The sequence below is a fragment of the Dermochelys coriacea genome, chromosome 17 (genome assembly GCF_009764565.3).
Source record: "Dermochelys coriacea isolate rDerCor1 chromosome 17, rDerCor1.pri.v4, whole genome shotgun sequence".
Classification (NCBI taxonomy): Eukaryota; Metazoa; Chordata; order Testudines; family Dermochelyidae; genus Dermochelys; species Dermochelys coriacea.
In genome coordinates this window covers 1,732,408-1,751,233 of record NC_050084.1, presented here as the reverse complement: position 1 = coordinate 1,751,233, position 18,826 = coordinate 1,732,408, and the positions used below count along the sequence as shown (strand labels likewise).

Below are 18,826 nucleotides of genomic sequence, written 5' to 3'. Positions count from 1 at the left end.
AGGGATAAGAGGGAATTATTTTTGTGGATCAGTAACTGGTTAAAAGATAAGGAGGACTTGTGGCACCTTAGAGACTAACAAATTTATTTGAGTATAAGCTTTCGTGAGCTACAGCTCACTTCATCGGATGCATGTAGCTCACGAAAGCTTATGCTCAAATAAATTTGTTACTCTAAGGTGTCACAAGTACTCCTTTTCTTTTTGCGAATACAGACTAACACGGCTGCTACTCTGAAACCGGTTAAAAGATAGGAAACAAAGGGTAGGAATAAACAGTGGAGAGAGATAAATAACAGGGTCCCCTAAGGATCTGTCCTGGGACCAGTTCATCATAGTCATAAATGATCTGGAAAAGGGGTAAATAGTCAGATGGCAAAATTTGCAGATGGTACAAAACTACTCAAGATAGTTACAAAGCAGACTGTGAAGAGCTACAAATGGATCTCACAAAACAATGACTGGGCAAAAAAACAGCAGATGAAATTCAATATCAATAAATGCAAAGCAATGCACGTTGGAAAGCACAATCCCAACTATACATATAAAATGATGGGGTCTAAATTAGCTGTTACCACTCAAGAAAGATCTTGGAGTCATTGTGGAGAGTTCTCTGAAAACATCCCTCAATGTGCAGCGGCTGTCCAAGTGAACAGAGTGTTGGGAATCACTAGGAAAGGGATACATAAGACAAAATATCATAATGCTGCTACATAAATCCATGGTATGCCCACATCCTGAATTCTGCAGGCAGGTCTGGTCACCCCATTTCAAAAAAGATGTATTGGAATTGGAAAGAGTACAAAGAAGGGCAATAAATATTATTGGGGGTCTGGAACAGCTTCTGTCTGAGGAGAGATGAATAAGAGTGGGACTGTTCACCTTGGAGAAGAGACGACGACGGAGGGATACGATAGAGGTCTAAAAATCATGACTCGTGTGCAGAAAGTGAATCAGGACATATTATTTACCCTTTCCATAACACACAAACCAGGGGACTTGCAATGGAGCTGGTTTAAAACAAACACAAGGAAGCATTTCTTCATACAATCACAGGCAGTCTGTGGAACTCATTGCCAGGGGATGTTGTGAAGGCCAAAAGTAAAATTGGATTAAAAAAAGAATTACCTAAGTTCATGGAGGATGGTCTATCAATGGCTATTAGCCAAGCTGGGCAGGGACACAACCCACGCGCCAGCTGTCCCTAAATCTGACTGCCGGAAACTGGGACTGGATGCCAGGGGATTGAGCACTCGATAAATTGCCCTGTTCTGTTCATTCCCTCTGATACATCTGGCACCGGTCACTGTTAGAAGACAGAACACTGGGCTATTGGTCTGACCCAGTGTGGCCGTTCTTATGTTGCGGGGAGGCTGGACCTGCCCGGGGGCTCCTGTCCTGTAACCTAGCACAAGTTGAAAGTCCCCTGGGTGCTGCCAGCTGGTTCCCCCAGGCCAAGCCTGTGGGCTGTGGGACGCTGGGACACTTCCCACCCGTCCCAGCTCCTAGGAGAACACAGCAGCCCCAGCAGCCTCCCCACCCCTGTGCTCCCTGCCAGGATCAGAGCAGCTCCAGCCTGGGGTCCTGCTGCAACCTGGGCAGTGCTGAGGTGCTGGCAGGGCTGCTAGGAGAGCATAGGCTCCCAGCCAGGTGCCAGGGCAGGGCCCCTGATAAACAGCAGGCTCTTGCCTATCAGCAACTCCTGCGCAGAGCGCCCCATCCAGCCCCTTATCACAGGCCCCACAGGCGAGCGGCTTCCAGGAACCCTGAGCCCTGCCCCTCGGCCAGGCCAACAACCAGGCACGCAGGACACGCACACAGTGACACCCCAGGTGAGTGCCCCACACGTGTTCTACCCAGGGTTCCAGTGGAGGAGCCCCTGCCCTCAGCAGGGTTGAGGTGACACCATCAGCCACCCTCCCTCCCCCAAGGCTGAGCCCTGCTCTGTGGCGGGGCATGTGGACACATGGACACCCGCATCTGTCCCTCCCCAACCTAGATGCCACCAGCTACTTGGGTGCTGAGTCCCTCTGAAATAGCCACATGTTGCTCTGCACCAAGAACAGCCTCTACTCCCGCCCCCTCCCCATTGGCTGTGCCTAGCTTGGCCCCCTGACTCAGTGGCTCTCCTAAGAGGCATTTACAAAGGTCCAATGGGAGGGGGAGCAGAGCAACCCCATGGGCTATGGTCTAATCGCACAAGTCTGGTTCTCAGGCCTGCTGACTCTGCAGCTTCCAGAGGCAATTTCAGGGGCACAGCAGGGAAATGAGCCATGCCTGGCTGGGGTGGGGGTCCCAGGGAGGCACTGCAGGTGTAGTGCTGTCACAGGATGGAGCCAATGCCTAGACCTGCGGGGATGGGAGCAACCCATGGCAGTGATGTCTCAGTTATTGACCATCCGTGGACGTGCCTCTGTGGGTCTGGGATGCCCACGGTCAGGGGCAGGGATCGCGCCTTTCTCAGGGGACTCTTCGGTTTGTGCTGTACGTATCCTGCTAGTTAATGGAGTTTCCTTTTGGAAAAAAGCAAGACCATTTGGAAGCTGTCAACCTCCAAGCTCTGGACCAGCAGTGAGGTTCTGGTTCCTGCTCAGGGCCGAGATCAGGGCCCAGTTTTGTAGCCCTGGGCTGGTTGTTTGGTGGCCCAGACACACAATGAGTTTATTGGGTCTTAGCCGAGCTCCTAGCAGATGGGATGCCATGGCACGAACACCATGGCTATAACCAGCCCTAATTGGAGCTGGGTCCTGCTCTTTGCAGGCTGGGCAGAAAGTGGCCCCTGGGGCATGAGCACCCCTGGCCCTAGTGCTCCTCTCTCCAGGACATGTTAGCAGGGTGGGGGGAAGAGCTGCTCCTGCTGCTCGGTTTCCAGGGCCCCTGCCGCTTGTGCCCTAGTCCCCCCGCTCTCGTGGTGTGCGTGTGCTAACCCTGAAGCAGGTGCCAGGCGCGTGGGGTGGCCGTGGGCCCTGCTGGCCATGGGCCAGGGCATCTGGGCTGAGCTCTTTTGATGGCAGTCTTGGGAATGTGTGTAATGACACTCGACGTTCTGGTGCAGTTGTCACAGGCCATTTACAAATGGGAATAACTTGCCCCTGCATCCAGGCCCCACCAGTGCTTCTCTGACCCAGGGAGCAAGGCAGGGGGGCAGTGCTGCTAGGCCAAGTGGTTTGCGTGGGGGTTGTGCCGGGTGCAGGGGCCTTTCACCCCAGGGGAGTGGGCAGGGTGCTAGCTCCACACCAAGCAGACAGGACTCAGTTGCTGTCTTCAAAGCTCTGTCATTTCCTGGAACTCCCTAGCACTGGGGCAGACTCTTCCCTGCTGCAGCTGCACCAAAGCCAGGCAGGAAAGGGTTAAAAGGGGGAGGGCAAGATATGAGCAGATACTTGATAAGCAAATGAGGCCAGAGTAGGTATTATAAGTGACTCAGCTGGAAGCGCTGGCTCTGGAGTGGAAAGAAGGAGCCCACTCCCCCCAGCCTGGCCCGCTCGGCCCAGCCCGCTCGGCTCTAGCCAGGTAAGTGCCCAGATCCTGCTCTGCCTTCCTGAGGCTCACCAGGAGGGGCCTCACTCTCTTTTATTCTTTAGATTCTTCTCTTTAATGACATATTCATAGTCCCAAGGGATGAACAGCTGCTCTGCTCCGGCCCACCAGGATGAATTGGTTGCATCCTATCCCACCCACTGGAGACTTCCGTGGACTGGTGGGTCACATTCAAAAGGGCCTGGACTCTGCTACATGCTACTATCCCCTGGCCTGGGTTGTAACTGCCACATGCTTGTTCAATCTTCCCGGGGCAGATTCTGCCAGGGCTGGTCCCTGGAGATTCCAGAGGGAAGCTGGTTCGCCTGGTGATGGCAGCCAGGCTAAGGGAAAGGGGCTCTGGCAGTGCTGCCTTAGACTTCCCCAGAGCTGCATCAGTGGGGCAACCCCGGCAGAGAGGCCTGGGGACCCTTGCGCTGCTTTATCACAGGCTGGATTTTCCTCGCTTGCTCCCCTAAGTCCCAGCTCCCTCTCAGCAGCCAGTAGGGTGGCAGCAGGCACTGTGACAATCTCTGCACTAGGGAACAGAGAGGGGCCCCTTGCCATGAGTGGGTGAATGTCCACAGGGATGCAAAAGATCAAACCCCAGCTCTGTGTACCCCTGACTTGTGGGGTGCCAGGCAGCTGGCTCTGTGCCCATCTCTGCGCTGTGGGCATGGAAACTCTGGAGGCTGGGGTGCTGCATGCGGAAAGGTCTGGGTTATCAGGCCCCCTTCTCCATCCCCATGGGGGGCAGGAGCACTCCCCACTCTGCATGTCTGAGGGGCACTGCCATTTCCAGTGCTCTGTGAAGCCCTTTGAGGCAGGAGGCCGGTGCTGGCTGGGGATGGTAACTGAAGTAACACCCCACACGCCTCCCTTGGATGCCAGGAGGGCAGGACAAGTAAGGACAAGATCCAGGGAGTTCTTTCTGGAGACTATTCCCCACCCCTATAAGACATCATGTGGGGTTCTGGCACCAAACTGCCTGTCCAGAAGCTGGGAGGCCCAGAGTCCAGGCCTGCCCTGGCTTTATATTGTACCCTGTGGCTTTAGGGCAGCTGAGAAGCTGGTGGGAGGAGGGAGTAGCGGCTGCTCTCAGGCAGGCCGGCCTGGCTTTGTGCTGTCCTGTCTCAGCAGCTCTCTGGTCTCACCCATAACACTGTTCTCTTGGTGTCTTTCTAGGTTCCCTTTTCCAGCCCAGGCAACAAGAGCGTCCACCTGCCGTGGGGGCTCTGGGCAGGATATCATCGTATACTGTAAGTTTGCTATGAGACACTACAGTATAGATGATGTACTATCCTGAGCTTCACCCCTCAGCCAGGAGCTCTAATGCAGGTCCAGCCTGGCCAGCTGGGAGCAGTGGCCCAAAGCACTTCTAGCACAGCACAAGTTCCTCCCCCTCCTGCAGAGCACGAGGGGGGGGGCTAAAACCACCCATGAAGGCCCGGCCCTGCCTGTGGCACCCTCGCCCCTTCAGCCTCTTCCTGCATTCAGTGCGCTCCTTTTCCCCGGGTTGCAGTGTGGGATGGAAACAAGCACTATCTTCCTGCCGCTCTGGGACACCTGCATGAACAGGCAGCAAGTGGGGAAGCAGCCAACGGGAAAGAAAGGGTTAACAACCATTCCTCCCGCCAGGCTGGGAGGCACTGCCCTGCTGGGGGGGGGATTCCACGGATGCCTGGGCAAGAAGCAGCTTTCAGGGCTGGCGAAGGCACCTGCCAGGAGGCTGAGCCCATGGAGTGTCAATGAAACCGTTACCATTACTGACTTTAGTAATGGTAACGGTTCTACTGCCGCCCCAGCATCCGGCCAGCGAGAGCAAGAGGAGCAGCACCCCTTGCCAGGTGCGGAGCAGCACCCCTCCAGGGTGCCAGTCTCTATGGGAGGCCAGCAATGAGACCCTCCCACAGCATCCCCTCAAAGCTGGGGAGGGGCGGGGGGAGAGCTTGGGGTACCCTGTCTGGTGGTCAGATTCCCTTGGGCCAGACCCCCTCTCCCTAGTCCCTCTGCCAATCAATGAGAAATAAAGGTGTTTCCTTTGATGTCTGGATTTCTTTCCCCTATTTGTATGATCCCAGAAAAAAGCCCTCAAAGGCAGGGCCAGCAGTGATGCTGCCTGTGCCCCTTGTGGGGTGAGGGGCAGGGAGTTTCCCCTCCTGGAGTGGGAACAAGCACACCAGGAGAAACCTGCCCCAGGAGCTCTGTTCTTCTCTCCTAGAACCTGCACCCAGCATCCCCGTCTGCCATGGTGCTGGCTACAAGCCTACTGCAAGAACCAGCAATTCAGGCAATTAATTTAGCAGGGTGGGGGGGGGAAAGGAGAGGGTGCTAGGAAAAAAGTCCTCAGCAGTCTGCTCCCCTCTAGGGAGGCTCCCCGCTCCTACCCTCCAGCCCCCTGCTCTTCCATTCCTGGCCTTCTCGTTCCTTATCCGGTGCCCCATTGCGTGTCCTCAGCTTGACGCCTGCCAGGCAGGGGCTCTTGTGTTCTCACCCTGCTCGCTACCTGCTTCCTCTGGGGTTTTGGGTACCTCACTCACCTCTCTGTGCCTTCATCTGCACCCAGGTGGGAAGACTATTTCCCCCGCTCCGTGCAGGGTGGTTGTGAGGCTGAGCAGGATTTCAGGGGTGGGAGATGGCCAAACCCCTCTGCTGGGCTCCACCTTCAACGAGAGCCGTTCTCTCAATAAAGAAAGGGGAGGGGATCCTATGGGACACTGTCACCTGCTGCCCACCCCACGCTGGCTGCATGGATCGCCTGGGTGGCAGGGGCCCTGTTCCCGTTCTTCGAGGTGGTGCTAAGCTGTGGATGCGCAGTAAATCACCCCCGTGGGGCAGGATCAGGCCAGCACATGGCAACCAGTCCTTGGTCAGACACGAACCATGCTGTGGCTGGTGGGTCAGCAGCCCGCTGGGCCTGCCAACTTGTATCAACGCTGGTCTCGCAGAGAGAGTTTAGGGCCCTGCAGGGCAGAGGGGGGGATGCTGGGGGCGGGCTGGGGAGCAGCAGGGGGCTGGGGGAAGGTTAGTAACACAGGCTGAAGGGCCGGGGCTGCTGTACTGCAATGCGAACAGCAACACAGCAGTGGGGTGCGTGGGCTGGGGAAGCATCAGGGGGTCCGCGTATTGCCAGGGGCTTGGGACTGCAGGAGCTGAGGTGGGGTCTGGGGAGGTCAGGGGGCACTGGAGGGGATGGAGGGAGTGCAGAGGTGTGAGGGCTGTAGGGGGGCCATGGGGGCAGTAGGGAGCTGAGGGGATTGCAGGGGCGTGGGGGGCTGTAGGGGACTGCGGGGCGCTGTGGGGGTCGGGGGGGCTGAGGGGATTGCGGGGGGGTGTAAGGGGTCCGGGGGGGTTGAGGGGGTTGCCGGGCCCGGGGGGAGGCTGAGGGCAGGCACCCCGGCGGTACGGGGGGCTCTGGCGGGCGAGTTGCTCTCCCCCAGCAGGGGTCGCCCCGCCCGGCCCGGCCCGGCGCGGACTGTCTGGGGTGCCCCGCCCCCACGCTAGGGCCCCGCCCCTCGATGTGCTCCCAGCCAATGGGACGAGCCCGCCGCGCCCCACTCCCACAATGCCCCGCGGCGGGTGAAGATGGCGACGGCCGGAGTGCGGGGCGGCGGGGGCTGTAGCTGCTGAGGCCCGGGCGTGTCATGGCCGCCGCGGGCCGCGCTCTGCGCTGGGCGCTGCGGGCGGGGAGGTCGGGCCGGGCCCGCACAGGTGAGAGAGTCGCGGGGCCGGGTTGTGCGGGGGGGCCTGGCGGGGGAGGGGGGCCGGGTTGTGGGGGGGGGCCTGGCGGGGGAGGGGGGCCGGGTTGTGGGGGGGGCCTGGCGGGGGAGGGGGGCCGGGTTGTGCGGGGGGGCCTGGCGGGGGAGGGGGCCGGGTTGGGGGGCACTTAGGGCGAACTATGGGGCCGCTGGGGGGCGGTTACAGGGCTCTGGTCTGCGTGTCTGGAGCTGTTCCTGGTGCTCTGCTGCCCCGCTCAGCGTCACCAGGAGCCAACCTCCCTATTCCCTGCAGTGCGCAGCCCCGTCTTCTGATCAGGGAGCTCTCCCCAGACCTGGAGACCCACAGACCAGTGGGATGGGTCTGGGGATGGGGGTGCTGTAACGGGCCAGTGTAAAGGAAAGCTCAGTATACGGTTGTTCAAATAAGAGTTTCAAAGTAGCAGCCGTGTTAGTCTGTATTCGCAAAAAGAAAAGGAGGACTTGTGGCACCTTAGAGACTAACACATTTATTAGAGCATAAGCTTTCGTGGAAATGCATCCGATGAAGTGAGCTGTAGCTCACGAAAGCTTATGCTCTAATAAATTTGTTAGTCTCTAAGGTGCCACAAGTCCTCCTTTTCAAATAAGAGTTTCTGCCTTGTAATGGTTAGATCACATGTTGAGAAACTCTCCCCTATGGTTACTCACCGTACCCTGACATCTGTTATAGCACCCATGTTTCAGTTTCCTGGCAAAAGGAGCACAACCAGCTCTTCTTCCTGCTATCGCCATGGGAGTTCAGTCGTGCTTAGGAGTCGTTGTTCAGCATTTTCTTTTTGTTTTGGTGTTGAGTGCAGTCACTATTTAGCTTTGTACGACCTATCGAAAGCCAGCCTCCATCTCCCAAACAAGCCCCTTTGCGCTTTCTCCCTTGCTGCCCCTCACATTTGTCAGGAGCTCCCAATAAACATATGCAAAGCTATCTCATTAGCCTCCTTTGAATTCTTCCTTTGCTGTGATGTTTACAAAAACTTGATAGTGACCGGGCCACTGGTGTGAAACCAGTGTGTCTTGCTGACTAATATCATCTCATTGTTTCTTTGCACTTGTCCATCTCTTGTCTTTTGTCTTCTACTTGGATTGTAAGCTCTTTGGGTCGGTTCCATCTTCTTGTGTATTTTTACTGCAGCTAGCACGGTGGGGTCCTGGTCCATGACTGAGGTTCCAAGGTGCTAGCATGATACAAATAGTAAATATCAATGTACAGGCATAAAGGACAAGTTACCGGCCCCGAAACATCTTGTAGAAAGTGAGAATTCTTAGCAGTCTGACAGCATTGCAGCAATGATAGAAGTACTAGTGTAGATTCAGTTCAGATGCCTTTCTCATCATGTTTATCTGAACTTGCTCATTGCTGACCTTAGTGATTTGGTGGTAAAAATGCATGTGCCCAGTCTCCACTTGTGGTTCCATTGTTAGCACCAAAGGTGGGAGAACTGGTAAAATTTCTCTCTGCACAGGTTGCTGAAGAGGCTGCTAGATATGGACAATACAATTCAGACACAATTCCCTAAATGAATGCTGGGAAATGGTGCTGACCCCTTTTCAGGTCATTGTTGAACTTGAAAAGCATTGTGGAAACTGTGTGAACTGGCACATGAAGGCTTTCTAAGTGTAATGGGCAGCAAGGAGGGAGGCCGGGGAGAATTACAGGCAGGGGCTTCAGCCACAGTGCATGAGAGTGTTTAATATCTCTCTTAATGTGATTAATCCTTTGTACATAGTTCATGCTAATGGTTTAGGAGCCTTGATTATGGAATTCTCTGGCTATGTAGCGTGTGTGCCCTTGTCATTACCATCCCAACTGTAACCTGAAAGAACCATAAGTTGTTAGTGGGATTGAGGAACCCATATTGGTAAAATCTAATTTCTCAGCTGTGTTTTGAGGCCATCTTGCTTAGAATTTCTTATAGCATTTTCGGTCCAGCATGCAGCAGGTTTAAGTTGGTATTGCTGTGTTGTTTTTTCAGTCAGTGACGCCTGTTTCCTGGAGAACAGAGCCCAGAGGGTCAACATTTTCCCTGCTTGCTTTTATGGAAACATTTCTGCCCTGGATACCATCCTAGGAATTTCCAGAGAGAAGACAGAATGTGTACTTGGGCAACATCCACCACCAGTGTCTTACTGCAAAGGTAAACTCAGCTGCTTGCATGATTTTTCTAGGGAGGTGGTGAACAATAGCATTAGAGGCAGCCTCTAAAGAGGGCATAGCGGAAAGTTGGAAAACAGCCTTGGAAGGACTGACTTGCAAAAGATGTTCCAGCAATTGTAAATAGCTGGGTACCCCATGAGGTGGGGATTAAAGGCTGTACATTCTTGTAGTCTCTAAGGATTAATCTTGTCAGCCACTTAATATTTTGTTTTGTGCAGTGATATCTTTTTAGTCTCTAGTGGACTAATCCATTTAATGTGTGCAGTCTGGTGTGATTGCAGTGTTCTTACTTGAACACCTTATTTCTCTCTCTGCAGCTGAGCAAGATAACTTGTTGGTGCACCAACCAGATGAGCCAGAGAACCCCAAGGTTCTGAGAGTTGCTATCATTGGAGCACCAAATGCTGGGAAATCTACCCTCTCGAATAAACTCTTGGGCAGAAAGGTAAAGCTGTTATACCTCAGTCCTTGCAGCATCTGAGAACCAGGTTACAAATTGTTTTTGTCTACATTTTAGATGTTGTACACATCTGACTTGTTTCCTGCAGGTTTTCCCAATATCTAAGAAGGTGCACACCACACGATGCAATGCCCGTGGGGTCATCACAGAAGAAGACACTCAGCTGGTAGGTATTCCACATGTGATGAGGTAACTCTGAGCAATAGACGTTTGTGATCCATAGCATTTTGCTTACACCTTGCAGTCTACTTCAGTTGCACAAACATGAGTTTTAGCTTCCTGTAAGTAATTACAGGAAGGTCCTTATTGGTTTGGCTTTCTCTTTCTAGATCATCCTGGACACACCTGGCCTCATCAGCCCCATGAAAGCCAAAAGGTATCTCTCTCAATGTGGGTAGATGGAAAATCCAGCTGGGCAAGGTTTGAGGAGACCAGAACACGAGTTCTGTTGTAGGAGCTTGTAGAGCAGATTGAAGGGGGTGTAATGGGTACTTACTTGGGATAGAGGTGTGTTGTTCATAGAATGTGAAGGTCTTTGAACCCAGTTCTTGTCTCTGAACTACCTTAAAATTACCAGCAATACGGTAGCACCTAGAGTCCACAGTCTCTGTTGAGATCACATTGTGCTAGGCACTGCACTCTCAGTGAGAGATGATGTAGGCCAAAAAGTGGCAGTGCACTAGCTGGGTACTAAAAGGGAACGTGAAGTGGACTATGTTTTGTTTTAAGAGGAAATTCTTCCACTCTGCCATGGGATGGAAAAGGAGGCAGTTTATGATCAGATGCATGTGTAGTTTCATAATAGGTATTTGTCTTTCAGGCATAATCTGGAGAAATCCCTGATACATGATCCATGGGACAGCATGAAACATGCAGACTTAGGTGGGAACCCAATTCTTACACTATATCAAGTCAAATCCTGATCTGTCTGTGGTGGGTACTTGTATGGCTCCCATTGCCCTGGTATCCGAGTGCGCATGTACTGAGTGGAGCAGCAATGGCAGCTCCTGGGTGTGCGGGGATAGAGTGAAGGGGAACTACGTACAGAAACTATCCACATATGTAACTGGGGAAAAGTATAGTATACCTGTACAACGCTTAAGGAGGAAGAGTGGATGATTGGACTGGGCTGGGTTGTTGAGGATTAGTTAGTATGGCACTGGGAAGATGTAGAAAAGTGCATTATTTTATCATATTAGGAACCTCTACACGCACACTCAGATGTACACATTCTGCTGTGGAAGTAAGAAAGGCAGTGATATGAATAGAGTCCACAAGCTGAGGGGCATTAAAGGCTGATGTCTGCCATGAGGGGATTCAAATGTATCTCTCTGTTTGGCAGTTCTGGTTTTGGTGGATGTGTCAGAACGCTGGACACAGAACCGTCTGAGTCCCCAGGTGCTGCAGTGTCTTTCTCAGTTCCCACAGATTCCCAGCATCCTGGTCATGAACAAGGTAAATGAGAGAGGGATCCAAGTCCTCTGTTTTATACAGTGAGTTAGCGCTTGGGCATTACATACAGGGCCTCTTTCCTTTATACCTCTGAAGGTTAAACTCAATGTTGTTTTCGTGGCAAATGCCACAGAAGAGATCAATCTATTTGAAGGTTTCCAGTGTCTTGTAACTTACTAGGGGGTGACTTAGGCCTGCAGCAAATAGTGCAGATCTTACATCTGTGATTCATCCCTCTTTCACCTCAAGATTTGAATTATTATACGAGACAGTTACGTTTATCCCAGTTCCATCTGGAACAAATTCCTGGTCAATCTCTCTATTTCAGGTGGATCTGCTGAAGAGAAAGGCACTTCTGCTGGACCTGGTCACTGAGCTCACAGAAGGAATTGTAAATGGAAAGAAACTGAAAGTGAAATCTATGTCTAAGATGCATTCAGACTCCACCAGAAACAATCCCCTTCAAAGGATCCAGACTTGTCTGTCTGAAAATGCATCCAAACAGTCTGGTTATCTCCAGGATGCCAGTGAAGTCCAGAGGGACTCTAGCTCAGATACCAGTTGTAACATGAGGGCATCAAACTCTAATCATGTGTTAGAAGGCACAGAGAAATTACAAATTGCAAACCACCAGGTATCTAGAGACTTAAAGAACAAGAAAGGCTGGCCACACTTCCAGGAGATCTTCATGCTAGCAGCTATTAATGGAGAGGCAGTAGAGACACTGAAGGTAAATTAGCCTGAAATAATTGCATTCTACCTTGTGACTTGCACCTTCTCACTCTTGTGGTTGCCCTAGATAACTTAATTATACTGAGCCTCGTATCGTATGAGGAAATAGCCAACCTTTATTTGTCTGACCTGTCCCCTTTCTCCTGGCCTGCGGTCTGCAGCTCCCTGAGGAGTCCCTGGTATACTGGTGATGGGGTGCCATCTGACCAAGGAAACTGTACCATGTTGGACTACTTTAAGAGCGCCACCTTAGATTTATTGCCACCTAGGACTTTTACTGATGACTTTAGGTCCCCTTTAACTGCCCTGTTCTTTGTGTTGACAGAAGTACCTTCTGATGCAAGCCAAGCCAGGTCGATGGGAGTACCACAGCAGGGTTTTGACAAGCCAGTCCCCCCAGGAGATCTGTGATGATATAATTAGGGGGAAGCTACTGGAGTATCTGCCACAAGAAGTGCCCTACACTGTGCTTCAGGTAGGAAGCAGCTCAGTGAGAGCAGCCTTTCGTAAGTGTCCATATGATGAGAGAGGTCCTTCCTGGTAATTTCTAAAGATTTGGGTTTAATGTTTGAGGGCATGTGGCCCTGCATTATTCCCAAGTCCTTCACTGGGGAGGAGAGCCCTCATGATGCCTGTTTTGCATGTGGCTTGGCCATGGGAGGAACAGGCAGCGGAATAGGAATCTGGGGCCTGGAGGCAGGGGACTTTGCTCTTTGGAGGGGTTTACTGAGTGGTTGGGTTTGTGCTCTAATGTTGCAGAAGACGGAGATGTGGGAGGAAGGGCCGAGTGGGGAGCTCATCATCCTGCAGAACCTGCTGGTCCCAAAGGAGACCCATGTGGTGAGTATTGTCGGAGAATCTCTAAGCTCTTTCGCTGCTGATTGGGGGGTCCATGGGGAAGAAGAAAGGAGGGTCTGCAGACCCAGTGCAGGAGTAGGATCCTTCGTGCATCCATAGAGTTCAGTCACATTTGCATGGAGCATACTAGACATCTTGTTTCTTAGCCAGTTCTCTGCTATAGGCTAATGCGCCCTGCACTAGGCTTGCAGTACAGACTGAGTCTTGTGGGCTGTGAATTGCAGGTCAGGCACAGTGTAAAGTGCATTAAATATCTGTAGCCCTGTGGTACATTTAGACAGAGTGAGGCCAAACCGCCCATTATGTACTAGGTGGAGCATAGCAGTGACAGGGTCTACTCTGTACCTTCCTTACCTTCTGACTAGAGCATGAAGGCACAGCATGTGCCAGCCTCATGTGTGAGTTGGCCAGTCAGTCACTCGAGGTACCTATCTCCCCTTTGGCACAGACCATGCTGTCTGTATCTGAGGTAGAGAGTGCAGGCCTCCCAGTGCCAAGCAGCTGGTTTTTCAGTTTCTCTGCAAATGGGGCAAGAGCACTGTTCTGTGGTGACAGATACCCCGTAGGCAGGGTTCAGGGATGCTTCAAATCAGTGTTTCTCAACAATCGGTCTGTGGACTGGCACCAGTCCCTGAGATCTCCCTGACACAGTTTAGGAAGGCAGCAAGCTGGTCTCTGGTATCAAAAAGGTTGAGAAACACTGAAATAAAACATCCTCTTTATCTGCTTCCCCAGTCACCATGTTGCTCTCTAGGGCTGCCTCTCTCTGCAGTTAGGTGGCACTGCCAGAAGTCAGGGAGGTGAATGTGATAATCCTCTGTCTCTGTTTGTGGTACAGAAGATGCTGATTGGTGTGGGAGGCCAGCTGATCAGCAAGATTGCTCAGGAAGCTGGTGAGGACCTGATGAACATATTTCTGTGCGACATCCGCCTGAAGCTCTGTGTGAAGCTGAAGAAATGAGCTGCTTGTTTAGATTTACCAACTCTTGTTGTCTGACCGCTAATGAAGAGATGGACATGCTGAAGAACATGGAGCCACCCCTTTATGGTGGGACTGATGCCCGCTGGCAATATCAGGGCACTGAGATTCCCCCTGGGCACAGTGAGGGATGCTGAGTAAACCAAAGAACTAAAGTAGAATGTTCTTTGGAGGGTCTGAACTGCAGTGAGTTTAATGGTGGAACGTGGTGAAATCTTCAGACGTTGACCCACCCCCAACAGATTATCCAGTGAGAACTTGGAGTGGATGTTGTGGAACGAACACCCCCCGCACACACACAGTTTTAGTGCTGCATTTACAGAGCCATCTGTCTTTGCTTCCTCTACTGCTTCTTGGCTTTCGCGTCCTTTGGACTACTTGCCATCTGTACTGCCAAAAGCAAACAACTGTGGCTGGATGTTGTGCTGAAAATTATGATTCTGCAATGTCAGAATATGGGGTGGAGAGAGGAGGCGAGCAGAAATTGAATCTCTAAGGCCAGAGTCATTTCTGAAGGGCTCAAACAGGTGCCACCTGCATGCATGTCCAGATGCATGCATTGTATTGCACCTCAGTGGGCATGAGTGATATGAGCACTGGTCTGTCAAATACTCTCCAGACCATTAATGTCCACTGTGAAGAAGTAACTCCAGTCTCCCTCAGGCAAGAGCTTAAAATGCTTCTACAGTAATTGGTGTTCTAGGAAAACTGCAGACTCAGCTATGAGTAGGCTGAGTGAGTACTGTAAAGTGAATGCTGCCTGTATAGTGCTTGGGGGTCCTTTGGCCTGAAAGTGGCTTTGAAAATATAACTGTCCTTTAAAGTTCAAAAGGACCTGCTGTCTTCTGGCAAAGAAAAGGTTATCGGGTGTATTCCCCTCGTCTCATGTCTTCAGTGCTGCAAGGCCAAGTAGCTGTACAACTAGAAATGGTGGTGGTTCAGCTGAAAAGGCTGCACCAGCCCAGCTCACATGCTGATCTTCCCTGTGATTGCAGCACCTCGTGCTGTCTGCCTGGTGCTTCTTCTGCAGGCTGTGGAAGACTAATGAATGAGGGATCATGGAAATTGAGCATTTAGGAGCCAGATGTTTGCTGATGGGGGCTGGAGCAGGGGATGTTGCTTGCAAATAGAGCCACTCATTCCTTTTTAGTGTAACTGGGATAGCAGGTGGGTATTGCTGAGGGAATCACTCTATTGGTCATAGTCAAAGAGGGACATGTTGATTAAGCAGTGGCTCCCAACTAGAGTGCACTGCAATAGAGTGGTGCATAAATACTGTCTCCCTTCCCCTAAGCAGCTGGCACCCTGGCCTCTTTCCATTCTCCTTTTTCCTATTTTGCAAGCATTTTTGTTGTCTTGTTTTCTCTCCCTTATCCTTTTCTCTCACTCGCCAGAAGGCTGTGGGGGAGGGGCCAGGCTGCACATGCTGCTGTGACTGAGCTGAGTATCAGGAGAGCAGAGAAGGGGAGCGTGGGTCAGTTGGCTGCTGTCTGAATATGAAGCTCTGTATACCTGAGGGGCTGCTGCAGGAAGCTGAGGGAAAGGGAAGTGCCTCCCAAGGAGCTGCCTGATTTTAGAAGCAGCAATTTGAGCAAATTGCCATGGGGTGGAAAGTGGATCCATTGAAAGGATTTCTCTACTCCCATTGCTCCTTATCTCCTTTGCACTGCCCCAGGGGATTCTAGGTGTGCCCCAGGTTGGAGAAGCAGGGATGTCACAGGTCAGGCTTGAGGTTCATTGCAGAGCTGGCAGGGACGTTCACCTTGACTGTAGCGGGTGACACAGGTCAGGACTGAACGCCGTGGAGATTGAGAAGACTAAAATCTGGGCTGCATGGCAGTCTATAGGCTTGTGTTGCCCTTGCAATAGCTATGTTGGTGTTGGCACGAACTGGCACAGCCTCTGGAGACAAAGATGAGATGAGCTGTTTACTGGCACCGAGATGCATTAACTGGCATATTATAGATATGCATCTAGAGCAGTGTTTCTCAAATGTGGTCATCATGGCTGCATGCGGCCACCAGGGAATTTTCTTGCAGCCACAGCCTCCTGGGCGGGAATGGGGGAGAAAGCAGTGGCCCCCTCCCCCAAGGCCGCCAGCAGTGGTTGGGTCCTGCCCACCTCCGGGGGAGACAAGCTGGAGGAGCAGGCAGCCAGTAAGTTCCCCACCTTCCCAGGGCTCGGGGGGGAAGGCTTCAGCCCTCGGGGGGGAAGACTCCAGTCACAGGGCTTCAGGCTCCGTTTCCCAGCTGTATGGTGGAGGGCTCTGCCCCAAGGTCTCTCCCCGCTCCAGTGCACCTGGCCCCTGTTGCCTCCCTATCCATCTCCCCATCCAGGGCTTAATTTGTCCCCAGGCTTGCGGGGGCTGAGTAAGTCTGCTGTGAAAAGTGGTATTTGTATGTTTAATACCACTTTTCACAGCAGACTTAGTAACTAGCATGTCTTTTTTTTTAATTAAAAAAAAAAAGGGGGGGGCAACCAAAAAAAAGCAAGACAGGAAAAAATACAAGAACTTACCAAGCACTTTATTTGTTTCTATTCTGTTTAGGCCCAGTAAAGAATAGAGACAACTGTACGTTTTTATTGAGTCTAGGGAAAAAATCCCAAATAAATTACAATGATTTGGACATGTGTATGTGCATATTTATTTTTCCTAAAGTTAATTAAATATTTAGGAAAAATTGTCAGAGGCCACCAGCCAGACTTGGTGGCCTCACTCTGAGGCCACCAAAAAAATTGTGAGAACCCCTGATCTAGATTCATCATTCCCCTGCCATGTGGGTTTGCTATCTAAATCAGGTGTTTGACTCCCTTATTCAGATAACACTGTGGTTTGTGGATCTCTCCATGTTCCCAGAGCTAGGCTTGCTAAAGGATCTTGCATATGGTATGAGATCTCTTGAGACATCAAGCTACATTTCCCATTCTGTGTTGTTTACAAGCAGCCCTGAGTGAGGAGGCACTTAAGGTGCTGCCCAGGCAATTAAAATAAGGATACCTTCAGGTGCCCTAGGAACTCCCGGCTCCTGTTTGGAACCCAAACCTCTCATGAAATCCAGTGCTGGCTTCTTCCTTTCTAGAGAAAAGGAGATGCTTCGGTGGCACTGACAAAACCCACTGAGCCATTAAAGATTCTGCCATGGAGAAGATAAGAGCATCTCTAAGCAACAGTGAGCTGCCTTCTGATAGTAAGGGGATAGCCTGACATTTTTTCTCTCCATGCAGGGGATATTTTGGTGCCCTGAATGTTTCTAACTGATGTTTATATTCCACTGACAATAAAATGAGGTCCCTGCTCAAGCAGTCATTTCTCTTCCCCTTTCTGTCAGACAACAGCTGCTACCTGGGATCTGTTTTACTCTGATTAAAATCAGGACGCTTTCCTGTGTCTTTTTTTCTTCCCAGCTGAGCTTAGATCACATTTCCATAGCAAAAAGAAAAGGAGTACTTTGCGAATGCAGACTAACACGGCTGCTATTCTGAAACATTTCCATAGCAGTGGATTGTTCACAGGTGCTTCTGAAGTTGAGACCTTGCAGGGAAGAAAGACAGGTAAACGAGCTTTGAGGATTCAAAAGGTTGTTTCATTTGGTGTCGGATACAATGAGAACCATTCCTTTGTGAAGTGTTGACAAAGGTCACTTTCAAGCTGCCACAAAGCATATTTCAGTGATTTTCCAGGCTGAAGATCAGAGCCCAGTGCCTGGAGCAGCTGGTCTCTAGGAGTGAGAGGTGATGGAAAATCAATGCAAAATGTATTTCCTTGAAATGAAAATAGTGTGTGAGAAAATGCTTAGTTGCCTAACTACCTGACTGACTCAGTGAGAGGCTGTGCTTAGGGCCTGCTCAGTCTTAAATGTGAGGCAGTAGCTCATTAATAAGGCTTGGCAAATAGATTAATTAGACATCATCAGCTAATCAGTTCTCGTATGAAAGGTATGTTAGCATTTGTCTGAAGGCCTGACTACGGAAAGTGCTGTCTTCCTGGACCACAGATATATTTTAATTCTTCCTGATTTTGGGAAGGAACATGGGCATGGAGGGGGCTAGTCAGGGCTCTTCATATTGTACTAAGCTAACAAATGCCATTTTAGTAGTTAGGATGAAATGATAATCGGGTTAGGCAGCCATGTGATGAGTGTCCATGGGTTTGGGAACATGGAGGTCAGGTAACAATGCAGTTAGATGACAGGGATAGTAACTCGTGGAGTGAGATGCTACTGGGCTAAGGAGTAATGCCTGGCATCTAGATGCTGTGCTGACAGTCTTCAGAAAAAGCTTAGGAGTCTTTCAGAGTAGCAGCCATGTTAGTCTGTATTCGCAAAAAGAAAAGGAGTACTTGTGGCACCTTAGGAGTCTTGTTTGTCTCTTGGAAAACGCTGACATGTTGCAGACTGAGGTTTGATTTCAGTTATTGGTGAGGTTCTGAAAGGGGGGTAACTTTCTAACTGACCTTGTTTGTCTAAGAATGTCCTTATTTTACAGTAAATGATTGCACCTAATGATTGTGGTGGTGGTAGCAGCTGTATTGAGAGCCCTGTGTCACACTGGGCTCTACAAATGCTAGGTGTTCTCACTTAAATAGTGTGAAAATACCATTGGGCTGTGAGATGACAGTGTTGCTAGCTGCATCACCCTCCTGCCACCAGATATGGCTTAACCTATGGTTGCAAAGACGCAACTAAAATTGGGCAGGATCTTACATCATGAACAGTCGATGGCTGAAATGTCTGTGGTCTCTTCCTGGGTGCCAGCAACCTGAGAGGAATCTGTATCATGGTACAAAGGGGATCAGTAAATCATCATTCATGAAATAAAACCAAAAATGATGGGGTGGCAGGTTTGTGCTCTACGCTGGCTGGCAAGGACATGTGCCATTCCTCCCTCTTCTACAAGGACAAGAATGTGGACACTTTCTT

At 51.1% G+C, this 18,826-nt stretch overlaps 1 protein-coding gene across 3 annotated transcripts; it reads left to right on the top strand.

The window, feature by feature from the left end:
• Positions 1–3,372: 3,372 nt before the first annotated feature.
• ERAL1 (Era like 12S mitochondrial rRNA chaperone 1) lies at positions 3,373–17,207 on the top strand. Of its 3 annotated transcripts, XM_043499202.1 has the most exons (12): positions 3,373–3,510; positions 4,702–6,411; positions 9,245–9,406; positions 9,744–9,871; positions 9,975–10,052; positions 10,216–10,262; positions 10,707–10,768; positions 11,229–11,341; positions 11,667–12,068; positions 12,396–12,545; positions 12,830–12,910; positions 13,767–17,207. In XM_043499202.1, exons 2-12 carry the CDS (start codon positions 6,369–6,371, stop codon positions 13,887–13,889), a joined length of 1,389 nt encoding a protein of 462 aa, XP_043355137.1. In that variant the 5' UTR covers positions 3,373–3,510; positions 4,702–6,368; the 3' UTR covers positions 13,890–17,207. The 3 variants fall into 3 exon arrangements, with proteins under 3 accessions (XP_043355137.1, XP_043355136.1, XP_038231519.1); XM_043499201.1 differs by having other exon boundaries at positions 3,431–6,411; XM_038375591.2 differs by lacking the exons at positions 3,373–3,510; positions 4,702–6,411 and adding an exon at positions 7,054–7,227.
• The last annotated feature ends 1,619 nt before the right edge of the window (positions 17,208–18,826 follow it).

Excerpts from the sequence above, each read along its gene's own strand:
- ERAL1 (XM_038375591.2), top strand. The coding sequence starts at position 7,161 with ATGGCCGCCGCGGGCCGCGCTCTGCGCTGGGCGCTGCGGGCGGGGAGG. Across the intron at positions 12,546-12,829 it reads TGCCCTACACTGTGCTTCAG|AAGACGGAGATGTGGGAGGA; the intron begins GTAGGAAGCAGC and ends CTAATGTTGCAG. Across the intron at positions 12,911-13,766 it reads TCCCAAAGGAGACCCATGTG|AAGATGCTGATTGGTGTGGG; the intron begins GTGAGTATTGTC and ends TTTGTGGTACAG.